General features: G+C 36.0%; 1 protein-coding gene across 1 annotated transcript; it reads left to right on the forward strand.

Moving 5' to 3' along the window:
- Window positions 1-1,118: 1,118 nt before the first annotated feature.
- Window positions 1,119-27,934, forward strand: LOC121376857 (fibrinogen-like protein 1). Its single transcript, XM_041504641.1, has 6 exons — window positions 1,119-1,285; window positions 5,426-5,556; window positions 8,501-8,645; window positions 13,185-13,342; window positions 25,461-25,596; window positions 27,800-27,934. Exons 4-6 carry the CDS (start codon window positions 13,194-13,196, stop codon window positions 27,878-27,880), a joined length of 366 nt encoding a protein of 121 aa, XP_041360575.1. The 5' UTR covers window positions 1,119-1,285; window positions 5,426-5,556; window positions 8,501-8,645; window positions 13,185-13,193; the 3' UTR covers window positions 27,881-27,934.
- Window positions 27,935-27,967: the final 33 nt, after the last annotated feature.

Genomic DNA, 27,967 nt, shown 5'->3' on the forward strand with positions numbered 1-27,967 from the left:
GTGCACCACAGTTGGTACATCAAAGGCCGTGGTATGTGCTATCCTGTCTGTGGGATGGTGCATATAAAAAATCCCTTCATACTAATGGAAGAATGTAGCGGGTTTCCTATATGTCAAAATTACGAAACGTCTAATTGCAGACGATACGTCACTTTATATTGAAGTGGAAACTATCCAACTAATATCGGTATTAAATAGTCTAAACGATGGTTTGTGAAATTAATCTCAGATAAAACTAACACAATATTATGTACTCGTAAAACGACCCCATTGTTCCCTACTTTATATTGTAACAAACTTGTATATCAGAACTTGAAAGATATGAAAGGCAATCAGTGGTAGAGTCATATTTACGCTATTTTATTTTTAGTGTAGAACAAAAAATATTTAAATGTATAAAATCGCTAATGGGAGCAAAATCGGACAGATCTGTTAATTAATATACAGATCAATACTGGGCATCAGTGGAATAGTATGACGGCCGTCTTGAAAAATAGCCACCATATTGAATTTTCAAATAGCCCATTGATTTGATTTAAAGTTATTAAGTGATGGCATTTTTGTTAAGTTTTTTTAAGGAAGAAACAATGGACATGCCTCTGTTCGTAATTTCAACACTGAAAGGGACAGTGGGTATTGTTATCTGTGTGGTATAATCAGCCGTAAGATGGTCTGTGTTAAGTTCACGTTTACCTTCTACCTAATATATTTTCTAGGTTATTTCCCCGCCTATGATCCTAATAAATATCACATACATTCCAAATTGTTAAAAAAACAAGTTAAATTCATCAGGTAATTAAAATCATACTAGGTTTACGTAACACATTAATAGTCAGGGTGTGTACGTGGATGTTTCTGTTCAAGATTTGAAGGGCGACCAAACTCGACAAAAACACTCATACAAACACACGTATTGCTATATTGCTAACTTCATCGATTTCGTGTTCACTGACATGTGACAAATATCAACATGTGTTTGGTTAAATTAATTTATGTTTTGTTGACGTACGTCTGCCACTGCAATATCGGTCTATAAAATAAGACACCCTATGTCAGTTTATCACCATATCCGAAATTCACAGAATATGAAGCTTTCTTTGGTACTCGTCCTGTTTGCAGCCATTGGTTTAGTGTGCTCCGGCCACTGGGGTTGGAGACACGGCAGAAGACATCACGGCGGAAGACATCACGGAGGTTGGCGTCACGGATGGTGGCGAAATAGAGGTTGGCGACACGGATGGTGGCGCCACAGGGGAAGTAATAACTGGAGATGGTGTCAGAACAGGTAACAACACGTCTTAAACTAATATAGGCACGATCTCTAGTTTTAAAATGGATAAGTGGGAAGGGGCAGAACTCTGTGTCTTATGTGTATTGGCGCAGAAACTATAGTCCTGCTCAATTGTTTAGACACTAAGTTTTTGCAAATGTTACGTTTAATTGCTATTCAGTCCTTGTATTCTTTATATTTGCATGAAAACAAACCCAACCCCGACAGGTTTTATATACAATTCATCATCTCAAATGCACTTGTACAGGGGACGGGTTTCATTGTTGAACTCCACCCTACTCAGTTTGTTTTTCGTTTCAATACATTTTTCGAAGTACCATGTCTCGTCTCTCCCCAAAAAGTTCGCTAGACCAATCTAATACACGCGCCCCCTACAGAAATTCCTGCACATGCGTCTGAACAGATGTAACTCACCTCATTGAAATATTTTTATATTATAATAGCCGATGTATTTTTTTTATGCTGCGGACAGCTATTCTATTCGATTGTACTTTTACATCATTATGTAGTATCAAGAGAAGTTATCGATCACCTCGTGTCATCAACTATATATGCAAATGGTTGATTTTTTAACAGGAATAGTTTATTTGATCACCATATTGCCCTGGCCGAATTAAGGATTCAGAGACTTTAGATACACCAACTTACCTTAATGGTTTGTAAAAATAACCAACAACAACATTTTGTTAAAGAATAAATAACAACAAAGACAACAACAAAACAAAAACAAGATACACCCCCTGAATGTAGTGTTTCTTGGCACTAGGGACATCATATTTCGTCATTTGTTCGTTAATACTGGCCTCGGTGGCGTCGTGGTTAGGCTATCAGTCAACAGGCTGGTAGGTACTAGGTTCGGATCCCAGTCGAGGCATGGGATTTTTAATCCAGATACCGACTCCAAACCCTGAATGAGTGCTCTGCAAGGCTCAATGGGTAGGTGTAAACCACTTGCACCGACCAGTGATCCATAACTGGTTCAACAAAGGCCATGATTTGTGCTATCCTGCCTGTGGGAAGCGCAACTAAAATATCCCTTGCTGCTAATCGGAAAGAGTAGCCCATGAAGTGGCGACAGCGGGTTTCCTCTCAAAATCTGTGTGGTCCTTAACCATATATCTGACGCCATATAACCGTAAATAAAACATTTCTTTCTTTCTTTCTTTGTTCGTTAAGCATTTCGGTTAATATTTTGCGCGGCAGTTCTGACGACGGCTATGAGAAGAAATGATTTGATAACGCACCATTTAACACAATTTATTATGGTTATATTGAAGTCTGACATTATGGTTAGAAGCCACAAAGATAATAAGGGAAGAAATCTGTTGCCGCCATATATACTATACCGACGGAAAAAACCCAACAAAAAACCAACAACCCCCCCCCCCCCCCCCCAAACATCCAGGGGTCCTTTAACATATTGATGATTATGGTTTGAATTGAATGAATGAATGAATGAATGAATGAATGTTTAAAGACACCCCAGCACGAAAATTACATCGGCTATTGGGAGTCAAACTATGGTAATGCAAACAAATAAGGTGATGATCAACATCAATATACAAATTCAAGATTTAAATAAAAACAGTGTAAAGAACTGTACAAAAATACAAATATCACAGATAGATACTGACTTTTACTCAAAATTTCAATTTGTGCTGTATTGGCCATTCTCAAAGAGAATGTTACACCCCCGCACCACGGTGAGTTGAACTTTTAATTAATAATCCCCCAAAAACAAATTACCACAGAAAACAAATGAAAATCATAATGACGTAGTAACTGGTATCTATTACTGAATAATCAATATCAAATTATGAAAAACACTAAAGCAGTATGACCGAACACAAATATGCGACGAGAACTCATTTAAAAAACCACCAGATCAATGTTGTTGGACTTAGTTTTGTTACTGTTGTTTTTGTGTGTGTTTTTTGGGTTTTTTTTGGGGGGGAGGGGTGGGGGGTATAGGGGTCGGGTTGTTTGGGGTTGTTTTTTCCCCGAAAATGTAGCATTCTGACATTAAGACGCGCTGTGAACTGCCGACAGAATGGATTCGCATGAATGTTTTTAACAACACTGAGACACATTACAATATGTTACAGGAGGACAATAAGATACAAAGACTACTAAAAGAGCTTGTCTGTGTACCATTTTTATGAAACGAGTGAACAGTTTTGGTATCTGACGAGCGAAAGCGAGTCACATACCAACACTGTTCATGAGTTTCATAAAAATGGTAGGTCAGGCAAGCTAGTTTAGTATTTTATTTATTACAAACCAGCTGCAAACAAGCCGCAACGCAGAAGTTAGCAGATTTCGAGACCTACTAACACGTTATTTATCTACGAATTGGGTCAGCAAGTGATCTACGTCACATGTAAACTCATTCGACGTCATGATGAGCAACGAGACGTCAGCAGTGGACAATTTGTATTTTGGTGCAAAGCATGCATTAATTGTTAAATAATGAGGTGTTGAAATTCACAATAATTGTCAGTTAATGAGGTGTTGAAATTCATAATAACTGTCTGTTAATGAGGTGTTGAAATTCACAATAATAACTGAATTGTTGATCATATCAGCAATGATTCAGCTGAGTGAACTGGATTGGCAGGATGTGACGCTGTCATTTTGTACATAGTGCCGTAAAATTAGTAGCAGGTCGACCACAAACATTTGCCACATCGTTTTGGCTTCGTAAACAATAGGCCCATATTTAACAGCAGTTCAGTTCATGGCCATATTTCGTAATGGTACACTTTTGAATTACACTATTTTGTACAAACACGGTTAGATACGTTAATAATCTCTGAACAAAATATTTTCCACAGCAATTTTGCACTGACATGTTTGAATGCGTTCGTAAAAAGGACGTGTCATGCACCCAGTTTATTTTATTGCAACGAGATGCAACGTGACGTCATTCAAATACCGACGTCATTGAAAAAAACATATATATACCGCACCAGTCTGCGCGTGCCAATATTACACAAGTTAGATATTGAGTAATTGTTATGATATGAATAATATCTTACACTGGTGTGTAATAAATGATAACACGCTATAAACGTCACCACTAATACAATATCATGAAACTCGAGACATGCTTTATGTTCTCGACTGAATGTCTGTAGCAAGCAACATGCAGGACCGATCTTTTAATTCAAAGAATCCACATTATCTATCTTATTTCGAGTCATTTTCCACATACGACCTAAGCATTCCAGATATTCGAATACTAGAAAATGTTATTCGAATATTTCGAATAACAAATTACCGAGGAAATATAAAAATATTCGAATATTCGGACCAAACACTATTATCTATTATATCATATAGAACAAAAGGAGCTTTCATCAATGTCGTTAAACATTACATCAATGGAACAATAACAGATATAAAAGCATTATGGCGAGTTTCCAAATTATAACACCCAACTATCAAAGCCACGGAAAGGAGTAGCAACTCTGTTTAATAATAATTGTGAACACAAAATACACAAACTTGAAAAGGACAATTCTTGAAATTGTGTCATATTAGATATAACAACAGAAGGTGGAAGGTCCACACGTGTCAATATAAATGGATCAAATAAAGGCAATACTTGTTTCTTCCTAATTTCTTTCACAATATTATAGATCTGGAAAATGATAAATCCGTAACTTGTGGAGACTTTAGTCTAGTTTTAAATCAAAAGATGAACTCATCATTCATCCAAAGTCTCAAGACCTAGAAATTATGAAAATGTGTTATATCAAGGATCGTTAAGAGATATACGTGCATACCCAAATCTTAGAAGATATGCACGGGGAAAAGTAAGCTAGATGATATGTTTCTCCTTATTACTAGTAATTCAATGTCTTCCATTCAAAAGGTACTAGTGTTCCGACTACTCAGGAATGGTTTTATATATGAAATGAATAAACTAAAAGACAAACCAGAGGACTATGGAGATATAATAATTCACATGTAAAGAATATGTTTGAGAAATAAATGACAGTATGGAGTGCCAGTTTGTAGGAAAGAAAATGTAAAACCAATTGCGGGCGATACAATTTTATAAATGAAACACTATTTTTAATAATTATATACATGTATAATGGAGCATACATATTTATTTATTTATTCCAGAATAAAGTTCTTGACAGAACACACAAAAACGTTAAACAAGGAATTGGACCAGTGTCTGTCACCTCCACCACCTACCACCACGTCACCAACAACGACCACCACGTCAGCAACAACGACCACCACGTCACCACGTACGTATATGTTAACCACAATTTTAGTTTTACAGATTTATATACAAACTTATCGCCGTTATACGACTTAATCTTTTCTGATTGGACGACGTCACTAGAAACTCAATGATGTCCTTCGATAAACCTCAGAAAATGACGTCATTATATAAAATGGCCTTGGAAAGGACGCCACAAACTGATTTAGATGTATTTTTAACTAACTAGTTTGTATTCTTTTTAGTTATAAAAATAGTTTGACATATTTGTGAATTTATCGAAGTATAATGAGAATTTATGAAGCGAGTTTGGATTTTTTATTTATTTACTGAGCGAGAGTGAGAAGTATAAAACAATTTTCAAACGACTTTCATAAACTGTTACATAAATTTTGTATGATACTCCCGCGAATGTTATAGTTTATTTATTATCCACAAAGTGCAGTTTATAACAAACATTAAATGTAGGCCTATAGAAAGTAATACATGGGTGGCCATTTGTGAGATAAATGGTATCAAATGGACACGAATGTATTATTCTATTTCTTACATATCCTAAAAAAACCCTCAGGTTATAGGTAGTACTAAACCAAATAACATCCGGGTGGGTCAAAGTTCGAGGTGCACCGAACTTTAGATAGAGAAGTTAACACTACAAGTCCTGTGATTGGTGATAATGTGAGTGTGTTAGTTGTAAACAAATAGCTTCATCTGGGCAAAAAATGTATGCAATTTTATTTCATCTACTACCACTGTGTCAAGTAGCCTTGTGCTTGAAACAAGTATGGGGTACCTGTAAAAATAAGTACTCAAATTGTGTGCGGAACTAGGGTAGACATAGACCTTACCCATTATTTCTGAAATGAGCAGCTTCATCCCCAATGCTTTTAAATATACTGTGATTCATTTTAAGGGTGAGAAGTGGTAGTATTTATATCTGTGGTGTTTATATGGTGACTGATACGCTGCAGGTAGGAGTTTTAGCCACACTTGCTAAATGTGTCGTCTATGTGATTTGTGATTTGATTTGGTAGTATACAACCGTTTGCACTTGTAGTTGACTTACGCGTCATAGACACATGAATATAGACTTGACAAAGAAAGGTTTGGTGAATACAAGTATAATATTTCACATCCATATTTGCCACCTTTAGTTAGCATTTTAGGCCCTAGGTAAAATATTGTTAACATAGCAGCAGATTGAAAATTTACATAAAATAATGTCACGCTCTTTGCACTTATGGTCTTCTGTCTGGCGTCGCATTTGTTTGCACTTAAAATTTTGAATCTGTTGCTATTGGAACAGGTCACGCACTATCCTGTCTGCATATATATTTTTCAAAAACCCTTGCTGCTAATGGAAAAAGACTATGTCAAAATTACTAAATGTTTGACAATAGCCGATGATTAATAAATCAATGTGATCTAGTGGTGTCGTTAAACAAAACAAAACACACAAACTATGGTCTCACAATGTTCACTCAAGGTGGTTCATATCCATGTAGTAATCGGTGTGAAATATAACGGTTACAGGCCCTTCATGTTTTAAAGAATTTCATATTCAGTAGGGTTATCAGTGCCCCCACCCAATAAAACCATGTTTCTACAGAATAGTGTATTACCATTTAGGTAACATTTACGTTACGATATGTACGTGAAGTGTCTGTTGCCAACCTTAAAGAGTTGTTTGTCAATGTCAACGTCACGTCTAGTTAAGTGTCACTCACTCTGCTCAATGTTTGCTTGTTCAATAAACAATTCAGTACTTTTTGAGAATTTCAACACTTGAAATCACTTGCTGATCCAGTTCGTTTAAAAATTACGAGTAGTAGCTACCGACGTCAGCTTACGTCTGCACTGCGGCCTTGTTGCAGTTGGTTGGTAATAAATAAAATATACTCCTTTACCTTCTACGTTATTTAAATATTACGAGTAGTAGCTACCGACGTCAGCTTACGTCTGCACTGCGGCCTTGTTGCACTTGGTTGGTAATAAATAAAATATACTCCTTTACCTTCTACGTTATTTAAATATTACGAGTAGTAGCTACCGACGTCAGCTTACGTCTGCACTGCGGCCTTGTTGCAGTTGGTTGGTAATAAATAAAATATACTCCTTTACCTTCTACGTTATTTAAATATTACGAGTAGTAGCTACCGACGTCAGCTTACGTCTGCACTGCGGCCTTGTTGCAGTTGGTTGGTAATAAATAAAATATACTCCTTTACCTTCTACGTTATTTAAAAATTACGAGTAGTAGCTACCAACATCAGCTTACGTCTGCACTGCGGCCTTGTTGCAGTTGGTTGGTATTATTTAAATACGAGTATACCAACCTCATTATATTAAGTGCTATGCAACGAAATTATGCCATTATTATTAAGGCAACGTTTTTCACTAAACTAAGTTGTAAATAATGAAATGAAAATAATGAGTCATCGAGGACCAAACGTTGCGACCCTCATCATAAAGGTAGGGGCTCCCAGACTAATTAAATTTAAATTTAAACCAGTGAAATACCAGCCTGCCTTTCGTTTATAAAATGAAGGGTAATGAATGAATGAATGAATGAATGAATGAATGGTTTAACGACACCCCAGCACAAAAAATACATCGGCTATTGGGTGTCAAACTATGGTAAATTGAAAAATAAAGTGATGATCAACATCAATATAAAAATTCAACAGTGAAATAAAAACACAGTGTAAAGAACTGCAAAAAAATACAAATATCACAGATAGATATAATTAAAATTTAGAATAAAATTCCGTATCACGTAAAAACTGAAATAAAAGTTAAAATGAAGGGTAACACCTTTTCTTTTGCTTCATCTGGCAAAGATATCTTAATATAACCAGACGATGTGATTGGTTTATTTTAAACGGTTAAATAATACAAATAATACGCGAGGAAACAATTTTAATTTGTGCACATTATTTTCCAAATGATTTCTATGTATATGCTTGTAGCGCCGATTAGCGACTGCTGGGATGTGAAGACACGCCAGAACCAGAGCAGTGACGGCACGTACACGATCGACTCACCAGCCGGGGGTCAGGTGAACGTCAGGTGTGACATGACCACGGACAATGGCGGCTGGCTCACCTTCGTCAGGTATGAAGATGATAGTATTGTATGTTAGTTGTCTGTCTGAGAATCATGACGTTATTGTGACGTTAGCTAATGTTATTTATATTGTTTTCCTTATTTCTTTAATTTCAATTTGGGGTATTGTTTGTAAATATATGTATATGATATAGACAGCTAGGTAATGGTATGTTTATTATTATTATTATTATTGTTGTTATTGTTATTGTCGTTATCATTATTATCCCATTACCTTTTCACCTTCAAATTATTCTTTCCCTCTCGATCTGGCATCTCCTGTTGCTGTGATCGTCCACACCGTAGTTCTTGTATATCAAAGACCGTGGTGTGTGCTATCCTGTATGTATATCCATTCGCGATATGTATTTGTCTTTTGTGGTCGTCTGCATCAAGCAACTGACATTTTGGTTTTGCTGTGACCTTAGTCTGAACACTCCAGACAATTAAAGTTTAACGACACTACTAGAGCAGATCGATTAATTAATCAACGGGTAACGAATTGCAAACATTTTGTAATTACAACACATAGACGTTTATTACACACCAGTGTAAGATATTACTCATAACAATTACTTAATATCTATCTAGTGTAATATTGGCACGCGCAGAATGGCGGGATCATTTCTTAATTTTTGCGGCTTGTTTGCAGTTGGTTTGTAATAAATAAAATACTAAACGAGCTTGCCTGTCATACCATTCGCTCGTCAGATACCAAAACTGTTCACTCATTTTATAAAAATGGTCTGACAGGCCAGCTCGTTTAGTATTCTATATGTATGAAACCCGCTACCTTTTTCCACTAGCAGCAAGGTGTCTTTAAGATTCACTTTCCAAGAGAATGGACAGCACATACCACAGCCTTTGATATACCAGTCGTCGAAAGCGTTCAGTGCTTACTTCAGACACTTACTATAATCTACTACTACCAGTGATTGTTAACACCTTGAATCAGCTAACCAGTTTATAATTCTTTTGATGTTAACCATTTTGAAAATAACTCAGATCAACGGGCAATTCACAGGTTGATATCAGCTTCAGAAGTACATAATATAGTGCCGTTGGTTAGACCAGTGAATATTTAATTTTGAGGATAAATCAGAATAACATATTTTCGTCTGATCGTTTTGACCAAATAAGAGTTTGATATGGGTATAAAAAGTGAAACGTCATAGGGGTTGGCGTTCAGTCTCTCGGACCATACAGATTTTAAAGAAATAAAAACTATAGAGCTCCAAGGTAACAGCAAATAAAGAGATACAGAAATATAGTCACACAGATACAGCGTGCACACAAAGAACAGATTAAGTATTTAAAGATTACAGACACAGATTACAGATTTTCACAGTGTTAGGTTCACGATAATGTTACGTTCCTCTCCTTGACGTAGTGACAGTTGACATACTGAGTGTCGGGGTAGGATACAACTTAGAATTGTGTAAATAAGTATAAATGAATGAACTAAATAAGTAATTAGAAAGTTAATGAAATGTATTTTGTGTAGTTAATATACTGTGAATATTATACCGCTATTGTTAATATTATTAATTGTTTACAATAATACATTTCTTGAATTTAACTCTACCTCATGACAACCTGTGTTGTGAATTAAGGCCACTGCATGTAAACATAATAAAGAGATATAATAGTACAGGAAAGAAATACAGATCAATGTAGAGGTAATGCACAGGAAAGAGATGGAGAATACAGATTAAAGAGATATAATACAGGAAAGAAATACAGATTAATGATGGAGAATACAGATTAAAGAGATATAATACAGGAAAGAAATACAGATTAATGTAGAGGTAATGCACAGGAAAGAGATGGAGAATACAGATTAAAGAGATATAATACAGGAAAGAAATACAGATTAATGTAGAGGTAATGCACAGGAAAGAGATGGAGAATACAGATTAAAGAGATATAATACAGGAAAGAAATACAGATTAATGTAGAGGTAATGCACAGGAAAGAGATGGAGAATACAGATTAAAGAGATATAATACAGGAAAGAAATACAGATTAATGTAGAGGTAATGCACAGGAAAGAGATGGAGAATACAGATTAAAGAGATATAATACAGGAAAGAAATACAGATTAATGTAGAGGTAATGCACAGGAAAGAGATGGAGAATACAGATTAAAGAGATATAATACAGGAAAGAAATACAGATTAATGTAGAGGTAATGCACAGGAAAGAGATGGAGAATACAGATTAAAGAGATATAATACAGGAAAGAAATACAGATCAATGTAGAGGTAATGCACAGGAAAGAGATGGAGAATACAGATTAAAGAGATATAATACAGGAAAGAAATACAGATCAATGTAAAGGTAATGCACAGGAAAGAGATGGAGAATACAGATTAAAGAGATATAATACAGGAAAGAAATACAGATCAATGTAGAGGTAATGCACAGGAAAGAGATGGAGAATACAGATTAAAGAGATATAATACAGGAAAGAAATACAGATCAATGTAGAGGTAATGCACAGGAAAGAGATGGAGAATACAGATTAAAGAGATATAATACAGGAAAGAAATACAGATTAATGTAGAGGTAATGCACAGGAAAGAGATGGAGAATACAGATTAAAGAGATATAATACAGGAAAGAAATACAGATTAATGTAGAGGTAATGCACAGGAAAGAGATGGAGAATACAGATTAAAGAGATATAATACAGGATTGGTTAAAATGCTATCACGTGATCTAAAAAAAAACGTTCATTCTTGCATGAACGTGAGAACTGCGCTTTTTCGGTAAACAAATAAAAACAGAATATTATTACCATAACTACGTTTTATCAATTACGTCAACAACGGAATCCCCGAGGATTCCATCATTTCTATTTTTATTCCAATATCGTCTGCACTGTGAGAGACTGACAGACGACAATCACAATGTCGGATGACAGACACGAAAGTTTCGGTGGAAACTTTACATTAAGTTTGAACTGAGACAGTCCACAAAAAGGAAGCTTCTATTAGAAGTTATAGCAGAGAATGCTCAACAAATCAAAAGAGAGACATGAGCGCAGCTCTGTCACATTTGACAAAAACACCAAACCGACAACTTACACGCGCGAAAACACATACGCCTTCGTGCACAATTCCGCGGCCTGTCCTTTCCGAGAATAATATCACACAATCACAAACTTCCTCTAAAATACACACACACACACACACACACACACACACACACACACACACAGTAACACTGAAACCACTTTATCCCTTTCAAGTCAGTCTTCACATTCACGTTTCACTAATTCAACTTTTGACAACTGCAATTCTAATATAGTAACTGATAAATCTTCTAAATAATTTTATGCTCTCTTTACGTTAATTAGTTCAACATTCATACTCTAACTGCTTTACAACAAATCTTCCATTTAAGTATATAGATCGTTCAATTCTTAATTATCCTTTGATATTTAAAAAAAAAACTGTTTGTGTTATCAGTTGATGTTCAGTTATTTAAAATTTTATAACTGTTTATCCACATTTGATTCAGAACATTAAAATTTACAATACCTTATGTAAATCATTATAATGAATCGGAGATGTTACTGCAACCCCCCCCAAAAAAAACAACAAAAAACACACAAAAAAACAACAAAAAAAACAAAAACAACAACAAAAAAAAAAACCGTGAGAAGCTGAACTGTATAAATACGCTATGCCGTTACCAATATAGAAGCCGTGAGAAGCTGAACTGTATAAATACACTATGCCGTTACCAATATCAAAGAATATTTTCGTAACCCTGATACGGGCGGGAGGTAGCTCAGTGGTACAGCACTCGCCTGATGCGCGATCGATCTAGGATCGATTCACGTTGGTGGGCCCATTGGGCTATTTCCAGCCAGTGCTCCAAACTGGTGTAACAAAGGACGTGGTATGTACTACCCTGTCTTTGGGATGGTACATATAAAAGATCCCTTGCTGCTAATTGAAAAGAGTAGACCATGGAGTGGCGACAGCGGGTTTCCTCTCTCAGTATATGTGTGGTCCTTAACCATATGTCCGACTTCATATAACCATAAAAAAATGTGTTGAACGCGTTGTTAAATAAAATATTTACGTCCTTCCTTCCTTCTTTCCTTCGTAACCCTGATAGTTATTTTTCCAGGCTATCTAGATTATGTTATATGATTAAAATATACTGTGAAGTCATCAATGTTATTGCATGTTTTCCTAATCCTAGTTATTTCTTCAGGCCGTCAATATTATATTATATGATTAAAATATGCTGTGACGTTTATATTATATGAATATATGTGACGTCATCAATATCAATGGATATTCTCTCAGCCCTGGTGGCTGTTAGTTCTGATCGTTGATATTATACGATTAAAATATGTTGTGACGTCATCAGTATCAATATATATATATATATATATATATATATATATATATATATATATATATATATACTCCACACCTGACCATCGATATTATATTATGTGATTACAATAGGCTGTGACGTCATCAATATCAGTGGATATTATCCTAACCATGGTTGATATTTCTGCAGGATGTCGAGATGCGGGTCGACATAAGTGACTGGGCTGGTAAATCCGCTTACGCCTCGTACGACAGCTTACAGGTGGATGACGAGTCCAACAACTACACCATCCACGTCGGAAAATACAGTGGGAACGCTGGAAATGCACTTCGCCCTCCGTTCAAGGGGTGAGTGTATCATGGTCTTCTTTCTAGTAAAAACAAATGCGGACAGACATTCACATCCACACCCCCCCCCCCCCACACACACACACACAGAGAGAGAGAGAGAGAGAGAGAGAGAGAGAGAGAGAGAGAGAGAGAGAGAGAGAGAGAGAGAGAGAGAGAGAGATATGTATATAAGATGCTACGCCAACAGGTCACACATAGTTCAGCAGGAAGTAAATTAGAACATTGTAAATAGTAACTCTTTCACTAACATAAAGTTACAATATACATCTGTAAAAATAATATATTTATTTTCTTTAAACAAAAACCCAAACTAAAAATAAATAATATTAAATAGGTTCGCTTCATTTTCGATTACATTACTGAGCAGCTGCAACATTTAAAAGGGCACCTCCAGTATTGAGGGAGTTAGCAATATTAAAAAAGACGCTTATAGCAAGAGTTGCAGATCAGGGGGCCGCAGAGTTCATGACACGTCACACACTTTCCCCTGTTACTCCGTTCAGAAGACTTAAAATGTATTTTAACACCTGAAATAAAAACAATTTCTCGGATAAGGATGTCCCGCAAAAAACAGGATCGGGCCCACAAATACATGCCTTTTGATAAACAGACATTCGCCCCACCCACGCCCCCATTTTCAAATGGAGTGAAACCTCGCTATGAAAAGCACCCATGGAATTGAATAAATATGGTCTTATTAGTGGGTTAATATATATTTTAAGTTGATTCCATATTATATACAATTATAACATAAGAACAGATTGCAAATATAATTTATTTGAATTATTTACAGTTAGCACTAAAATAGAATTAAGAACTAATGTCAGTATGAATTTATAAATAACTGAATATTAGTCGAATTAAATGAAAACTGTGTCTACTCTTTATTGTTGTATACTCTGTGGGCCCTGTGTAACAGTCTTGAATAGTACACCTCTCCCCATCCACCCCTCTAATTACTTGTTACAACGACCACGTTCGTCCCGGGGCCTCTTTGTCCGTATATCGAAATTGCCATTATATATATTTTGTTTTATGACACCACTAGAGCAAATTGATTGATTAATCATCGGCTATTAGGTGTCAATAGTAGCAATGGATCATTTATATGCGCCATCCCAGAGAAAGGATAGCACATACCAAGGCATTTAATATACCAGTCATGGTGCACTGGCTGGAATGAGAAATAGTCAAATGGTCCCATCGGCGTGGATGAATCACAGACCATCATTACATACTAAGTATATTACTAGCAATCAAAACACATTCACGGTCAATGTAATCGATTGGTACCTGCTTCGTTTACAAAATGTCATAAAACTAGTAGACTGGATTGTTCATCGTTTAAGTTAATCCTTTAACTGAATGACTAAAGGCTTATGTTCAAAAGCAATACACGTCTACAGAGTTAGCCGATATCGGTAACTCAGACATCATGTGACACTGTCGTCTCGCGACGAGATCAAGGATGGCGGTGTTTACTGCCAACATGCTAAGGCATCTGTGATTTTGTAATGTTGTTGTAAAGGTGATTTTAGACGTCGGATCCACATGTGTTCCTAGTTTGCTCTGTCGGTGTCGGAAGGTGTAAATTCCCGAGTAATGAACAGAATAACATTGGTGTACGTTCGTTTCCCACAATTTATGGTCGGATGTTGTAAATGCCGTAGTAACGACGGTAGTTGTAACAACTGTCAACTGTCAAAGGGTTTAAAGTGCACATTCAGAGCAAGCTGTCCTGGGCACAAGAACCGGCTTCGGCCGGTTCCTCCGCCCAGGACAGGAAATGTTGGGGAGGTGAAGGAAGGACCGCCTGCACTGGCAGGTGCAAGGGAGCACCAGCAGTCCAACTGTAGTTACAACAGAACTGAACAGAACTTTATTTAATCTTATGGTCCCCATTCGGGGGCATCAGAGGAACATAAAATATAATAAACATACAAATTGTCAAGTTGATTTCAAAAACATATATACCATAATACCAACAGCTAAATATTAAAAACAGTTAAAATTACACGTAAGTCAAGAAGCACAATATTGTTTGTTAAAAATTGATATAAACTTACACAATTTTTTAAGAACACTAATAAGTTTTGAGCTGAAAGTTGTTGGAATTTGTATATATTTGGTCTATTCACATAGTATTTGTTAAGATATTTAAGTCTTTCTTGTCTAAATTTTGTGCATATAAATAGATAATGAAATTCATCTCCAACAATATTTCTATTACAAAGCGTACAGTTTTTATTTTCATATAAAATATTTGTCAACCTCCCCTTTTCAACTGGTGAAAAGTGATTTGAAATTCTTGATCGAAAAAATGTTGTGTACATTGTTTTATCCAGAATGTTAAAATATGATTCTAGTTCCAATTTCTCCTTAAATATTCTATAAGTAGTTCCTTTGTTGGACGTAAAGATGTCATTTATCAGAACCCTATGCAGATACTGACCAGAAAGTCTTCTCTTCACTACTTCTTTTAACCACTTCACTGAGTTAAATGACTGCTGGTCCCAAACGTTATTCAATCCAAGCTGGTAAAATAGATCTCTGATGTTAATTATCTATTTATAGTGCGTGCCGAATAGAATAAAACCGTAATACATTATTTGGTAAGCGTTTACAGATGGTTTTAGACTTTTAGCAGATAACAGCCGTGCCCAAAAGCAAATTATTCTTAGATGTATTTTCAGAGTTAGAGGTGTTCTTCCATATTCACCATATAACATACTTTTCCTGACAGGCACTAAATATTGTTAGAATCGAATATGAATCTTTTCTATAATATTAATATTTTCAAATCCCCAAATTTCACAGCAATATAGTAATATAGGAACAACTATTGCATCAAACAGCTGAAGTCTATATTCTATTGACAAAGAAAGTTCATTTGACTTTTTTAAAATGTAAAACATGATTTTGTTTTGCTTGTGTTAAATGTTTCTTGCATAAATCAAATTTGTTACTCTTTTTTTTCAAACCAAATACTTAAATATTTGTATTCATTTATGTTTTCTAGTATTTGATTACCCAAATAAAATATTTCTTATAGTCTTTCTTTTTTCCACCACATATCATACTTTTGCTCTTTAATGTGGTTATGGACAGGTGTCATGTTTTTACAATAAATATCATAAGCATTTAATAAATTTTCAAGTTCATTCTCATTGCTAGCTAATAATACAGTATCATCTACATACAACATAACACATATAGTTAATCCAATATTCAAATATATATCAAAAACATTTTCAAATTGTAGGGTGAAGCCTTGATATAGGCATTTTAAGTGTTGGCCAATCCCCATCCAGCATTATAATTGGGAATAAATATAGTTTAAACCATATCAAAATCAAATGCATTGATAGTTATACCGGTACATTGTTGATGTTGTCAAAATTCAGTTCTTCTACATCATTTAAATGCAATGAAATAAAAGGTGAAAAAAAAAATCTCATTGCCTCACTCCTATATTACATGGAAACAAATTCTGAAAAATTATCATCTTTTATAACGCATGCCTTAATACCTGTATACATGTTATGAATTATTCTGAACAATACAACTTTCTTTGTTTTCCTTCTCAGTAATTCAACTAAAGCACAAAGTAGAAAGACATGATCATTTGCAGAGTAACCTTTTCTAAAGCCAGCTTGGACTTTTGATAAAATATTGTATTTATCCACATAAGCAGTTAGTCTATTACTAAGTACAACAATTTGGTTTAAACAATATTTATTTGCAGATCAAATTTGGCATTGGCCAGCAGGCAAGTGCCTATATTAACAAATATATATGCTATACAAGATGGCTAGAACAATATTACCATAAAGATAACACGGATAGTTGAGGGGAAATGCCAGTGAACAGTTTACTAAAACTAAATATATATATTCGTTTAAAACATTATCGTGTCCTGGTGCTGTATTATTTTTCAATTGCTTTCAGTATTTTTTCATTTGATATTAACTTGTTTAAAATGTCATTCGAGTCAGCTGCTGAAGCTATCTCGTCCACGTTAACAACATCATCATCTGCCTCATCTTTATAACAATTGGAGTTCTTTAAATAAACGAAAAATTCTACTAGGGACGGGCTAGATAATACCCTTTTGAACCATTTATTACTTTAAAAATATGTTTAGGGTAACTTTTTATTACATTTGAAAGATTCTTTTCTACTATTTTTATTATAAGCATTACTACATTTTCTGATCGTCCTCTTGTACTTTTTACTAGCTGTGGTAACAGCTTGTTTATTGTCTTCGCTATTGTGTAACCAATAAATATGTTTGGCTCTGTGGAACGTTTTTCTAGCATTAGTACATTCCTTTTTAAGGTACAGTCTCTGGTTAGCATATTATAACATCATGTACAAATATGAAATACAAGCTCAAATGCTCTTTTAAAGAACTCGTGTGTGTTCGCTATGAACGGAGATCGTCAAAAGTATACGCTCTATTCGTCGCTTGTTCCGCCACTGCTCGGCAAAGCACAAACGACAGCCTGTTGTCAGTTTCAGTTAACACGTGCGTTTGCCGATTTCAAATTGTAGGGTTCGTCTCAAAAAATGAAATGAGAAATCTTAGGCTGTACGAAGAACGTTCGGTTGAGTATAAGGTACTAGAGTCTTTCATTAAAACCGGTTTGATCTTGACCATGTATTATCGACAATCGTACCGTCCTATTTCAGAATTAATATTTTATAAAGTGTTAGTAGAACTTTTAAAGTTTAGTTTGTATACTAGTAACACATTAATCATGTATATATTTTTAAAATAAAATATACTAAAGTAGACAATAAATGTTTTCACTTCTTAATTTTACGTGTGTTAAAATCGACAAATACAAATAAATATTCTTTCGTTTGGAAAGGGTAAAGTTAGGTTTTTTGTGGGTTTTTTTTTTTTTGGAGGGGGGGAGGGGAGGGTGTTGTTTTTTTGTTGTTGTTTGTTTAACGACATCAAATGAATGTCAAACATTTGGTAATTTTGACATATAATCTAAGAGAGGAATTGGGTGCATGTGCAGGGGAGGGTATTGGAGGTCGAAACCCTTACCTGCCCAAGCTTAAGAAAATTGAAATATATTTTCTGGGGGAGCATGACCCCCTATAAACTTCGTCAACACAGTCTATAACCCCAACCCCGCTGAAATCCCTGCACACGCGCCTTGGAAACCAGCTACATTTTTTTTTAGCAAGGGATCGTTTATATGCACCATCCCACAGACAGGATATCACATACCATGGCCTTTTATATACCCACCGATGGGGATCGATCCTAGACTGACCATTCATTTAAAAAACCCACCTTTTTACGTCTAAGTAATGAATAAAAATAACATATAGTCTTGAAAAATGTTACGTAAATCGAACACAACACCCTCTTCCTCTATCCCTAGAGCGTGACGTAATTATTAACACCCCCTTACATGTAACGCGTATGCCAACCGCTGGCCACTGTCAAAATTTCAAGGCATGGATATAAATATGTTTTGGAGATATGAGACGACCTCTTAATCAAGACAGTTAAATTTGTTCAAAATCACGTGAGAAGCAGAGCGCCTGCGAAAATCACGTAAAGCCCCAGTTCTACTGGCGTCCCGCTAAACGAAGAAAAACAAAGCTGGCCATTGCGTGTGTAGTTGACCAAGATAATGTAGATAAGCGAGCATTGCGAAACCATAGCGATGTGGTGGACCTTTTATGTAGCAAACAGAACTAAATCATCTATTCTAAATGCTTCAATAATAAAAATATAGCGATGTGGTGGACCTTTTATGTACCAAACAGAACTGAATCATCTATTCTATATGCTTCAATAATAAAACTATAGCGATGTGGTGGACCTTTTATGTACCAAACAGAACTAAATCATCTATTCTATATGCTAAAAATAGTTCAGGGACTGCAGCTTTAAACCAAGATTTGTGAACACTAGTAGTCCGTTTACAATATAAATTGTAGAAGCATCACGAGGTGTATATGGCTTTTTATGTACCCTCTGTGTGTTCTTTTACCCCGAGCCGAAGACGAGGGGGTAAAATAGCACACAAAGGGTACATAAAAAGCCATATACCCCGAGAGATGCTTCTACAACGAATTTATCTTGCCGACATGTTAAATCATATAGCCAAATAATCAAAATAACGCCAGACAATAATTGTTAACAATTTATTAACGGAGCCGTACCACGCGGACGCGAACGAAACCACTTGCCAGTTACGAAAAATAGTTCCATCGATAAACGAGTTTTTAACTTCAAATGTTTGTAATACGAAATTGTCTGAACAGATATTAATAATTAAAAAAACACTTTTTTTAAAAATCAGAAATGTATGTAGTAAAAAAATAAAAATATTAAAAAAACAAAAAACAAACCAACTTTTGCAAATCGCGCATTAATACAATAACACCACGACCGTAATTAGGTGGCCGAGTTCAACATTGCAGCTTTAAAAAGTATTGAAATAGTGTATTTTATAGTGAAAATAAAATTAATTATGTATACTTGATTGATTATTAATGTTATTTAGAATCTAATTATTGCTTTAGCATTAACTGGGGTGGCTGGAAACTGTTGGAAATTACAGACGGGGTATAAGAGAATTTGGCTCCGCCCACAGTGGTATAAGGGATTTGTCCAACGGCAAACGACCAATGAAATTAAAGAATTTTACATGAAGGCGAGATAATGTTGTATATTGTTTCCTGTTGTTCTGACACCAAACACTATCCTGGCCGACTGATACTTGGTAATACTGTTAACTACATTGTCAAGACAAGACAAGGATTTATTTACACTCGGGCCGTTGCACAACGGCATAGGAGGAATATATACATCTACAATTTATAACATTCACGTGACAAGATGATCGATAATAAACATATATAAAGACAAATAAAAAGAATTTTATAAGAACAAGATGTATAACAAAAATTGTAAATACATTAGATACATGTACCTATTTAAGAACATCGTTATCCTCATACCACACGTTGATGTTCATATAAATATAATCTGGATATACATCGTGTACTTGTAAGCAAACATGTCATCGTAATTATAATTATAATATATATATATATATATATATATATATATATATATATATATATATATATATATATATATATATATATATTTTTTTTTTTTTTTTTTTTTTTTTTTTTTTTTTTTTTGGTTATGAAGGTTTAAAGTTACTAATAATTACATTTATAAAATATGCTAATTTCTTTAATATTCCGATTCGCTTACTGTTCATTAATTCTTTAACTTTATAAGTACTTGGTCGTTTATAGTAACATGAATGCATATAGTGGACCCTTAAGTCATGAAAAAATTACAAACAAAAAGATAATGAAACTCATCGCCAATATTATTGACGTCGCATAGTGTACAAAGTCTCATCTATAGGTATGTTATTCCAACGAACAGTCAATATTGTCATTTGGACTGTGAGTACTATTCACCATAGCATGCATGATATTGTCGACATCGTTTTGGTTAATATTTTTAAAAAAATATTCTGTAATGATTTCTTCCATCTACGTGGCTCTGTTTTCAAACTATAATTATTAGTATATACTGGCAAGTCATGAGAAACATGGCTTAAGGTTAGTTCAATAGGACAATGAATGTCAGAATATAAAGGATCGAGATGACAAACTTTATAACTTTGTACATATCAAAACAGCACACCGTGTACCTATTGCATACTCAACTGTACTAACGAGATCTGACTGTGTGTGTGTGTGTGTGTGTGTGTGTGTGTGTGTGTGTGTGTGTGTTAATAGAATCTATCACCGTTTTGAGGTATAGATACGGCAATTCCAACCCAAGGGGCAAAATGTTTGATGTTAAAAACTGTAGACCTAACATTAGTATCCTGTTTTAGTAAACTGTTCACTGGCATTTCCCCACAACTATCCGTGCTATCTTTATTGTAATATTGTTCTAGCCATCTTGATGTATAACATGTATATTTGTTAAATGTAGGGAGTGGCCTTAATATAGGCACTTGCCTGTTGGCCAGTGCCAAATTTGATCTGCGAATAAATATTGTTTAAACCAAACTCTTCCCAAATGTACTTAATAATAGACTAACTGAATAAATATAATATTTTATCAAAAGTCCCAGCTGTCTGTAGAAAAAGTTACTCTACAAATGAGCACGCCTTTTGAAACATTTTGCAGCTGATTATGAATATAGTGGAAAATGAAGCAAAACTATTTAATACTATTTGATTTAGCTAGTTTGTTTGTTTGGTGTTATTTTTTTGTATTGTTTTTGTTTTGTTGTTTTTTAAAGAAAATAATTGTTTTATTTTACAGATTTTTATTGTGACTTTATTACTAATGATAGTAAAACATGTTACTTTTTAAAACAATTTTCTAATTTACTTCCTGTTGAACTCTATGCTACTTGTAGGCGTAACTTTCTTCAGTCATTCAGCAATCACTAAATTTTACATTAGATACGCTAGTGGTCTAACTATGGGATACACCACGGGCAAAATGAAAGGGACTGGTCTAACGGCCACCTGTATATAACGGCCACCTGTCAATAACGCCCACCATACACCCCGCCCAATGCATTTCCTTTACCCGTGTATAACGGCCACCTGTTCAATGCGGCCAACAGTCACTATTTTTATGTCAAAATTAATGGTTGACCCTGCTGTAAGGGCCACCAGAATTACAATGACCACTATTTTTTAACTTGCCATAACAAAATATACACATGTATTGACCTGCGCCGTCAGAATATAAAGTTTTTGTTTTACTAAACTTGAAACCAAACGGATACATAATCCAGTGCATAATTAATCGTATTTACGTCTTATATCTGTATGACATGGTCTGTCGATGCACTGATGACGTAAGACGACGAATGACGTTAGGCGTGATGCGTTGCCATTCCTGAAGGAGACATTGTTCCAGCTGTTGAGTGGTGATTGGTGCCACTGGCCGTCCTCTAACTTGCCTGATCCAGGTAGTCCCATAAGTGCTCAATGGGATTCATGTCTGGAGAACATGCTGGCCACGGTAAAACATTGATGTTGGCGTTATTAAGAAAGTCGATGGTGAGCCTTGCCGTATGAGGTCTCGCACTGTCGTGCTGGTAGACAATGCCATGTGGTTGTTGCTGCATAAATGGCTGCACAACGGGTTGCAACATTTCATCACGATATCTTTGAGCATTCAGGTTGCCGTAAATAATAACGAGCCTCGTTTTCAGATCACCGCAGATCCTCCCCAAACCATGACGCTACCATCTCCAAATGGGTGGACTTGTTGACCACAATTTGGCGCCACACGTTCACCTAATCGTCTGTATACTCGTGCCCTACCATCATTCCTGAACAGGCAGAACCTACTCTCATCCGTGAACATCACGTGTCGCCAGTTACGCAGTTATCAACGTCGATATCGCTTGGCCCATATCAGTCGGTTACGTCGGTGTTGAGGTGTCATGTGAACTCCGCGGTAGGGTCGACGTGCTCGAATACCGAAGTTTCTTAATCGGCGATACACTGTCTGTCGACAGATCCGATGTCCCAGTGCCATCGCTGCCGTTGACGTCGCTGTCATGAAGCGGTCCCTCAGATGAATGGTCCGGATGTGACGATCCTCACCTGGCGTGGTGACTCGTGGTCTACCGTTCCTAGGCCTGTCTGCTGTGTGGCCGGTTTGTCGTAGACGTTGCATCAGTCTGCTGACCGTGACGCGGGTGCAGCCGAGCGTTCTTGCAATGGCGGTGTTTGTGGCTTTTTGCTGGGCCATTCCAATAGCTCTCTCCCTCTCAATACTGCTTAATCGTGGCATAACTTTGGTGTGCTTTTGATTGCTGTGCTCGTGACCTGTCGGAGAAGCTGTTTTATGCCAGTAGTCTGCACGTGGATTTCGTGCTACAGCACCCAAAGTCGTTTTTCTATTTAATGCGGTATTTGCGTACAGTGTCAATTTGTTTCGTGTTTTGTTCCCGGAAATGTTGTGTTTGTACATGAGACATGTTTAAGTATTGTTTTATCAAATTTTTCTCATTTCGATGAAACTTATTAATATTTTTAGTGTGTATACTTTCTTTTGGACACTAGTTTACATACATATATACATACATATATTCTTCAAAAATGTAGGGGAACCTGAAATTGTAATTTTAATATCAACTATTAGATCGAACATACGTTTCGACCACAGATATCCTAGTAAAGAACGTTCAGGTCTGTTTATCAACACACCGAAACGCATTCCATAGTTTGCACGTGCATCACGCAATTGCCCCGTACACGTACGTGGGGTGTCATTCTCGATTTTGACAATTTCCAGGAATTAATCACTGTGGAACATTATTTCTGTCAATCTTTTTCATTTTGTCGATCATACAGTTGCTATTTTTTGTTTTTAGTCATTTTTATTGTTTGAATTTGCGATTTACTGATAAAAAAACGTCAACTTTCATATTTCACCTCTGACCCTAATCGTTCTTCAAGATGTTTGGTCATAAACCCTGCTGTAATACTGAATTACCGGTTGTAATGTTTGCCCAATTAATTCACTATTATTATATAACCATTCCCCACAGCTAATATACCTTACAATTTTGGCAATTGTACATTCTTATTAGAGTTACCCTATTTTTTGAAGAGTATATATATATATATATATATATATATATATATATATATATATTGTGACAAAATCCCCACGTCATTGTTACGCGACTGTGGTGATATACCTGGTGTTTTGTGATTCGCTTCATAACACAATTCAAATATAGTGTGGGTAGCCTACCCGTCACTATCAAAGCATGGCCAAGCTAGTTCAAAAGTTCACCAACATATATATTATGCACATGGTAATTATCAAGCTGATCAATATATTACATTCCCCACTAAATGCATATTATTCAACTGCTAGACATTTAATTTTTGCCTGGGCACTTCAGACCTCGATGGTTTATGCAGAACTCTGTGCGTTTCTGCCCCTGTAATGTCAGGTCAGTTCAGGTCAGAGAGTTTAACGTGCACATTCAGAACAAGCTGTTATAACGCAGGCCTGTCCTGAGCACAAATGTCGACCTCAGCCGGTTCCTCCGTCCAGGACAGGAAAGGAGTGGGGTGGGATAAGGACCTCAGGCGGCTCCTCCGTCCAGGACAGGAAAGGGGTGGTGGGATAAGGAGGAACCGCCTGCACTGGCAAGTGCAGGAGGGTACCAGCAGTCCAACCGGGCTCGGTAACAGACGGAAAGAAAGAAAGAAATGTTTTATTTAACGATGCACTCAACACATTTTATTTACGGTTATATGGCGTCAGACATATGGTTAACGACCACACAGATTTTGAGAGGAAACCCGCTGTCGCCACTTCATGGGCTACTCTTTCTGTTTAGCAGCAAGGGATCTTTTATTTGCGCTTCCCACAGGCAGGATAGCACAAACCATGGCCTTTGTTGAACCAGTTATGGATCACTGATCGGTGCAAGTGGTTTACACCTACCCATTGAGCCTTGCGGAGCACTCACTCGCGGTTTGGTGTCGGTATCTGGATTAAAAATCCCATGCCTCGACCGGGGTCCGAACCCAGTACCTACCAGCCTGTTGACCGATGGCCTAACCACGACACCACCGAGGCCGGTAGTAACATATGTAGGGTGGTATGGTGCTATGGAATTTTGAGTCCCGGATGATGAATGCAAAGAGAAATTGTGCGCATTTTTGAGAAGGAAATTAGGCGAAATTTTGAACGGTCCATCAAAAAATAAAGAAGGGTGTTACGTATATTTTTAGAAATTAGTAAGCCATCTAAGTCATCATCTTAATGAATTAGTATTCCCGACATGTTTCCCCATATAGGCTAATCGGAGGAAGTAGTCCAAGGCAGACCCAATAAATTGTAAAAACCCACACATTTGTAATGTCCGATTCGGAGTACGAAGTAAGCTGAAATGTTCCCGTTCCGCTAAAATTAAATTATAAACCTTCACGGCCATGGGGGTATGGTATAAGGTAGTTACCTCATACATCACTCGTGATTCATCTAGTTAGATAAAGGTTATTGCGGCCGTTGAGTGACGGGTGTAATGGCATTGACTCTTTTACTGAATTCCAGGCCAAATTTTCGTCACGATAACAAGTCTTTCAGCACCTACGACCACGACAACGTCTACAACTGCGCGAAGGACTCCACTTCCGGCTTCTGGTTCCATCACTGCTACGATGCTCTCCCGACCGGGCCGTTCTTTGGTGTTAGTATGAGTCAACGACGTCACAAAATCAATGCTATGTGTTGTGTACTTAAATTTGTTACATACTCATTGAATCTTACTATATAAGATGTGTGTGTGTGTGTGTGTGTGTGTGTGTGTGTGTGTGTGTGTCTAATACAATACCTCGCACGAGTAGTCGTAGGACGTCATGGCCCTACGACGTTCAGCGTTATGTCCATTCTACAAAATTCAACTACCTTTCCTGACGAAGTAAGTTATTTAATTAAACTGGTTATTCACAATATCCAAAGGTGGTATGTAATAAATACAGAACCACATACCAATTGTTGCGATCACAGTAAACTTATGCAATCAACAAATTACATGTAGATAGCTATATGCTTAGCTAGTAACAAGCGATAATCATTTCATAATGGACATGAACTTTATAACTGATGGTAACAAAAAATATTATTTTATATATTACTCCCAACTATTTTTACTTCTTAAAAACATTTCTTTATATTCAAGTTTATAAATCACCACATACCGTAGACTGTCCTCAGTATTAGTCTACACCAAATGTAGCCAATGCTTTGTACGGGAAAGTTTTTATGGGATGTGGTGGCGTACACTAAGCTTTCGTCCCAAAATATTACGCGCCATGTCAGTGGCCAGTCCTCATTAGCCGAGGCTATATACACAGCCTTCGTGTTTATAGTCACTTCTAGGCCACGAGATACAGATGACGGCGTCCGTCTACGTTTTATTTAAAGAATTCATTTTGTACGTACTATTTAGCACAATGTGTATACGATAGTATTGACAAATATATTCTCGATTCATGTCAAGATTTCTATTTATTCTATTATGTAAAATTTTCGCTTGGCATTTGGATGAAACATAAATTGGTACGTACAACATTTAAGCCACTAAAACTATTATGATGGCCAAAAATCACTGCATATATAGATATTCATTCGATGCAAGAAAATGCAGCTTTTGGTCACGTGTTAGTTTACTTTTTGAGAGAGGTTAGTTAAATGGCAACACATTCAGAATCTACTTTTTAGCATAAACACACGGATTTATTATACGGAATAATATGTACCTAGTTTCAATGTGGGAAGCAAAATTTTTACTAATACTTCATCAAACAACAAAAGTAAGAAGAGTGCCTAAAAGGAAAACAAGTTTTAAAAACCTTTTATGTCGGAGATACAAGAGATTGCATATGAAGTTGTGTGTAACTGCCACAGAGATACACGTTATATTGAGGAGTAAATAAATAAATGAATAAATAAATAAATAAAATAAATATAATTAGTTAATGACATCGGATATCTTCTCTATGCTGTGACGGTAAGAATGGGAAATTCCATTCGACCTAAACAGGATAAAGCAGATACTAGTATACGACGTCATTAACTAGCTATTACCTTTATCCTGCAGACCATAAAAATTAAGAGGAAAGGTTATTATTTCTGTTATTTCAGGCACATGGTACGATGACCTAGAGGTCAAATGAGCGATTTTGTAATGAGTAGCAGGATATGACTGCTTTATCCGTCATAATATTCTGTCAATAGAAACTGGTTGCAGGATAAATAAACATAACTATAAGTTTAGGGTAGGCATGATACAACGAACAATATTACTCGTAGCCTTTTTTAAAGGAGTGAAAAGAAAAATGAAAAATATAGTTGTAATAAATGTCTGTGATTGGTTTATGCGGGATATTTTATTACATTTTAAATACTAATACAGGTGGAGATTTAAATATTTTGTACATCACTGGAAATCAATATGGAGATTTAACTACGTTTTCAATTGTTAAAAGAACCAAACACATTTCAATTCATTTTATTGTACGTGTCTTTTTATTTTGTATTGTCAGTGAGCTAGCAGCTACTTCGTCGATTGGTGTTTTATTTGAACTAAGCTGATATTTTGTGTATATAGTTTTATGATATACTCTTACAGGTCAAGTTTGACTTTCATGGCGATTTTCACATTTGGCATAGTGTTATGGCCCTTGAACTTAGGAGACACGAAAATGTGTTGGGCCCGGTAGGGTTTTGGAAACAAAGATGCACGAAAGAAAGTAGTTTCATTACAAATAGCACAATTGTACTCAAAATATACACGTTATACGTAACACAAGAGTTACGGGTAAAAGTTATAATCATTTTTATTGGAAACGATAACAGCAGAATTAAAGTTGTTTCTTATTTGTTTTCAGGGGCGATACAAGACAGCTGTATGGTCAGATTGGAGAGTGAAAAAAATCGCCATGTCAATCAGACCAAAGGGAGTGGTTTAAGGAATTGCTGTCTCCAGGACTACAGTGCGGAAATAAAATAATATAAAAAGTTAATGAACCGTACTTCATTTTCACTGTCTTAAATAG

Source organism: Gigantopelta aegis, chromosome 7 (assembly GCF_016097555.1).
Source record: "Gigantopelta aegis isolate Gae_Host chromosome 7, Gae_host_genome, whole genome shotgun sequence".
Classification (NCBI taxonomy): domain Eukaryota; kingdom Metazoa; phylum Mollusca; class Gastropoda; order Neomphalida; family Peltospiridae; genus Gigantopelta; species Gigantopelta aegis.

What these genes read in the sequence shown, in the direction of transcription:
- LOC121376857 (XM_041504641.1), top strand. Translation starts at nt 13,194, where the DNA reads ATGCGGGTCGACATAAGTGACTGGGCTGGTAAATCCGCTTACGCCTCG. An exon ending in CTTCGCCCTCCGTTCAAGGG is followed by an intron (nt 13,343 to 25,460) that starts GTGAGTGTATCA and finishes ACTGAATTCCAG; the next exon opens with GCCAAATTTTCGTCACGATA. An exon ending in CGACCGGGCCGTTCTTTGGT is followed by an intron (nt 25,597 to 27,799) that starts GTTAGTATGAGT and finishes ATTTGTTTTCAG; the next exon opens with GGGCGATACAAGACAGCTGT.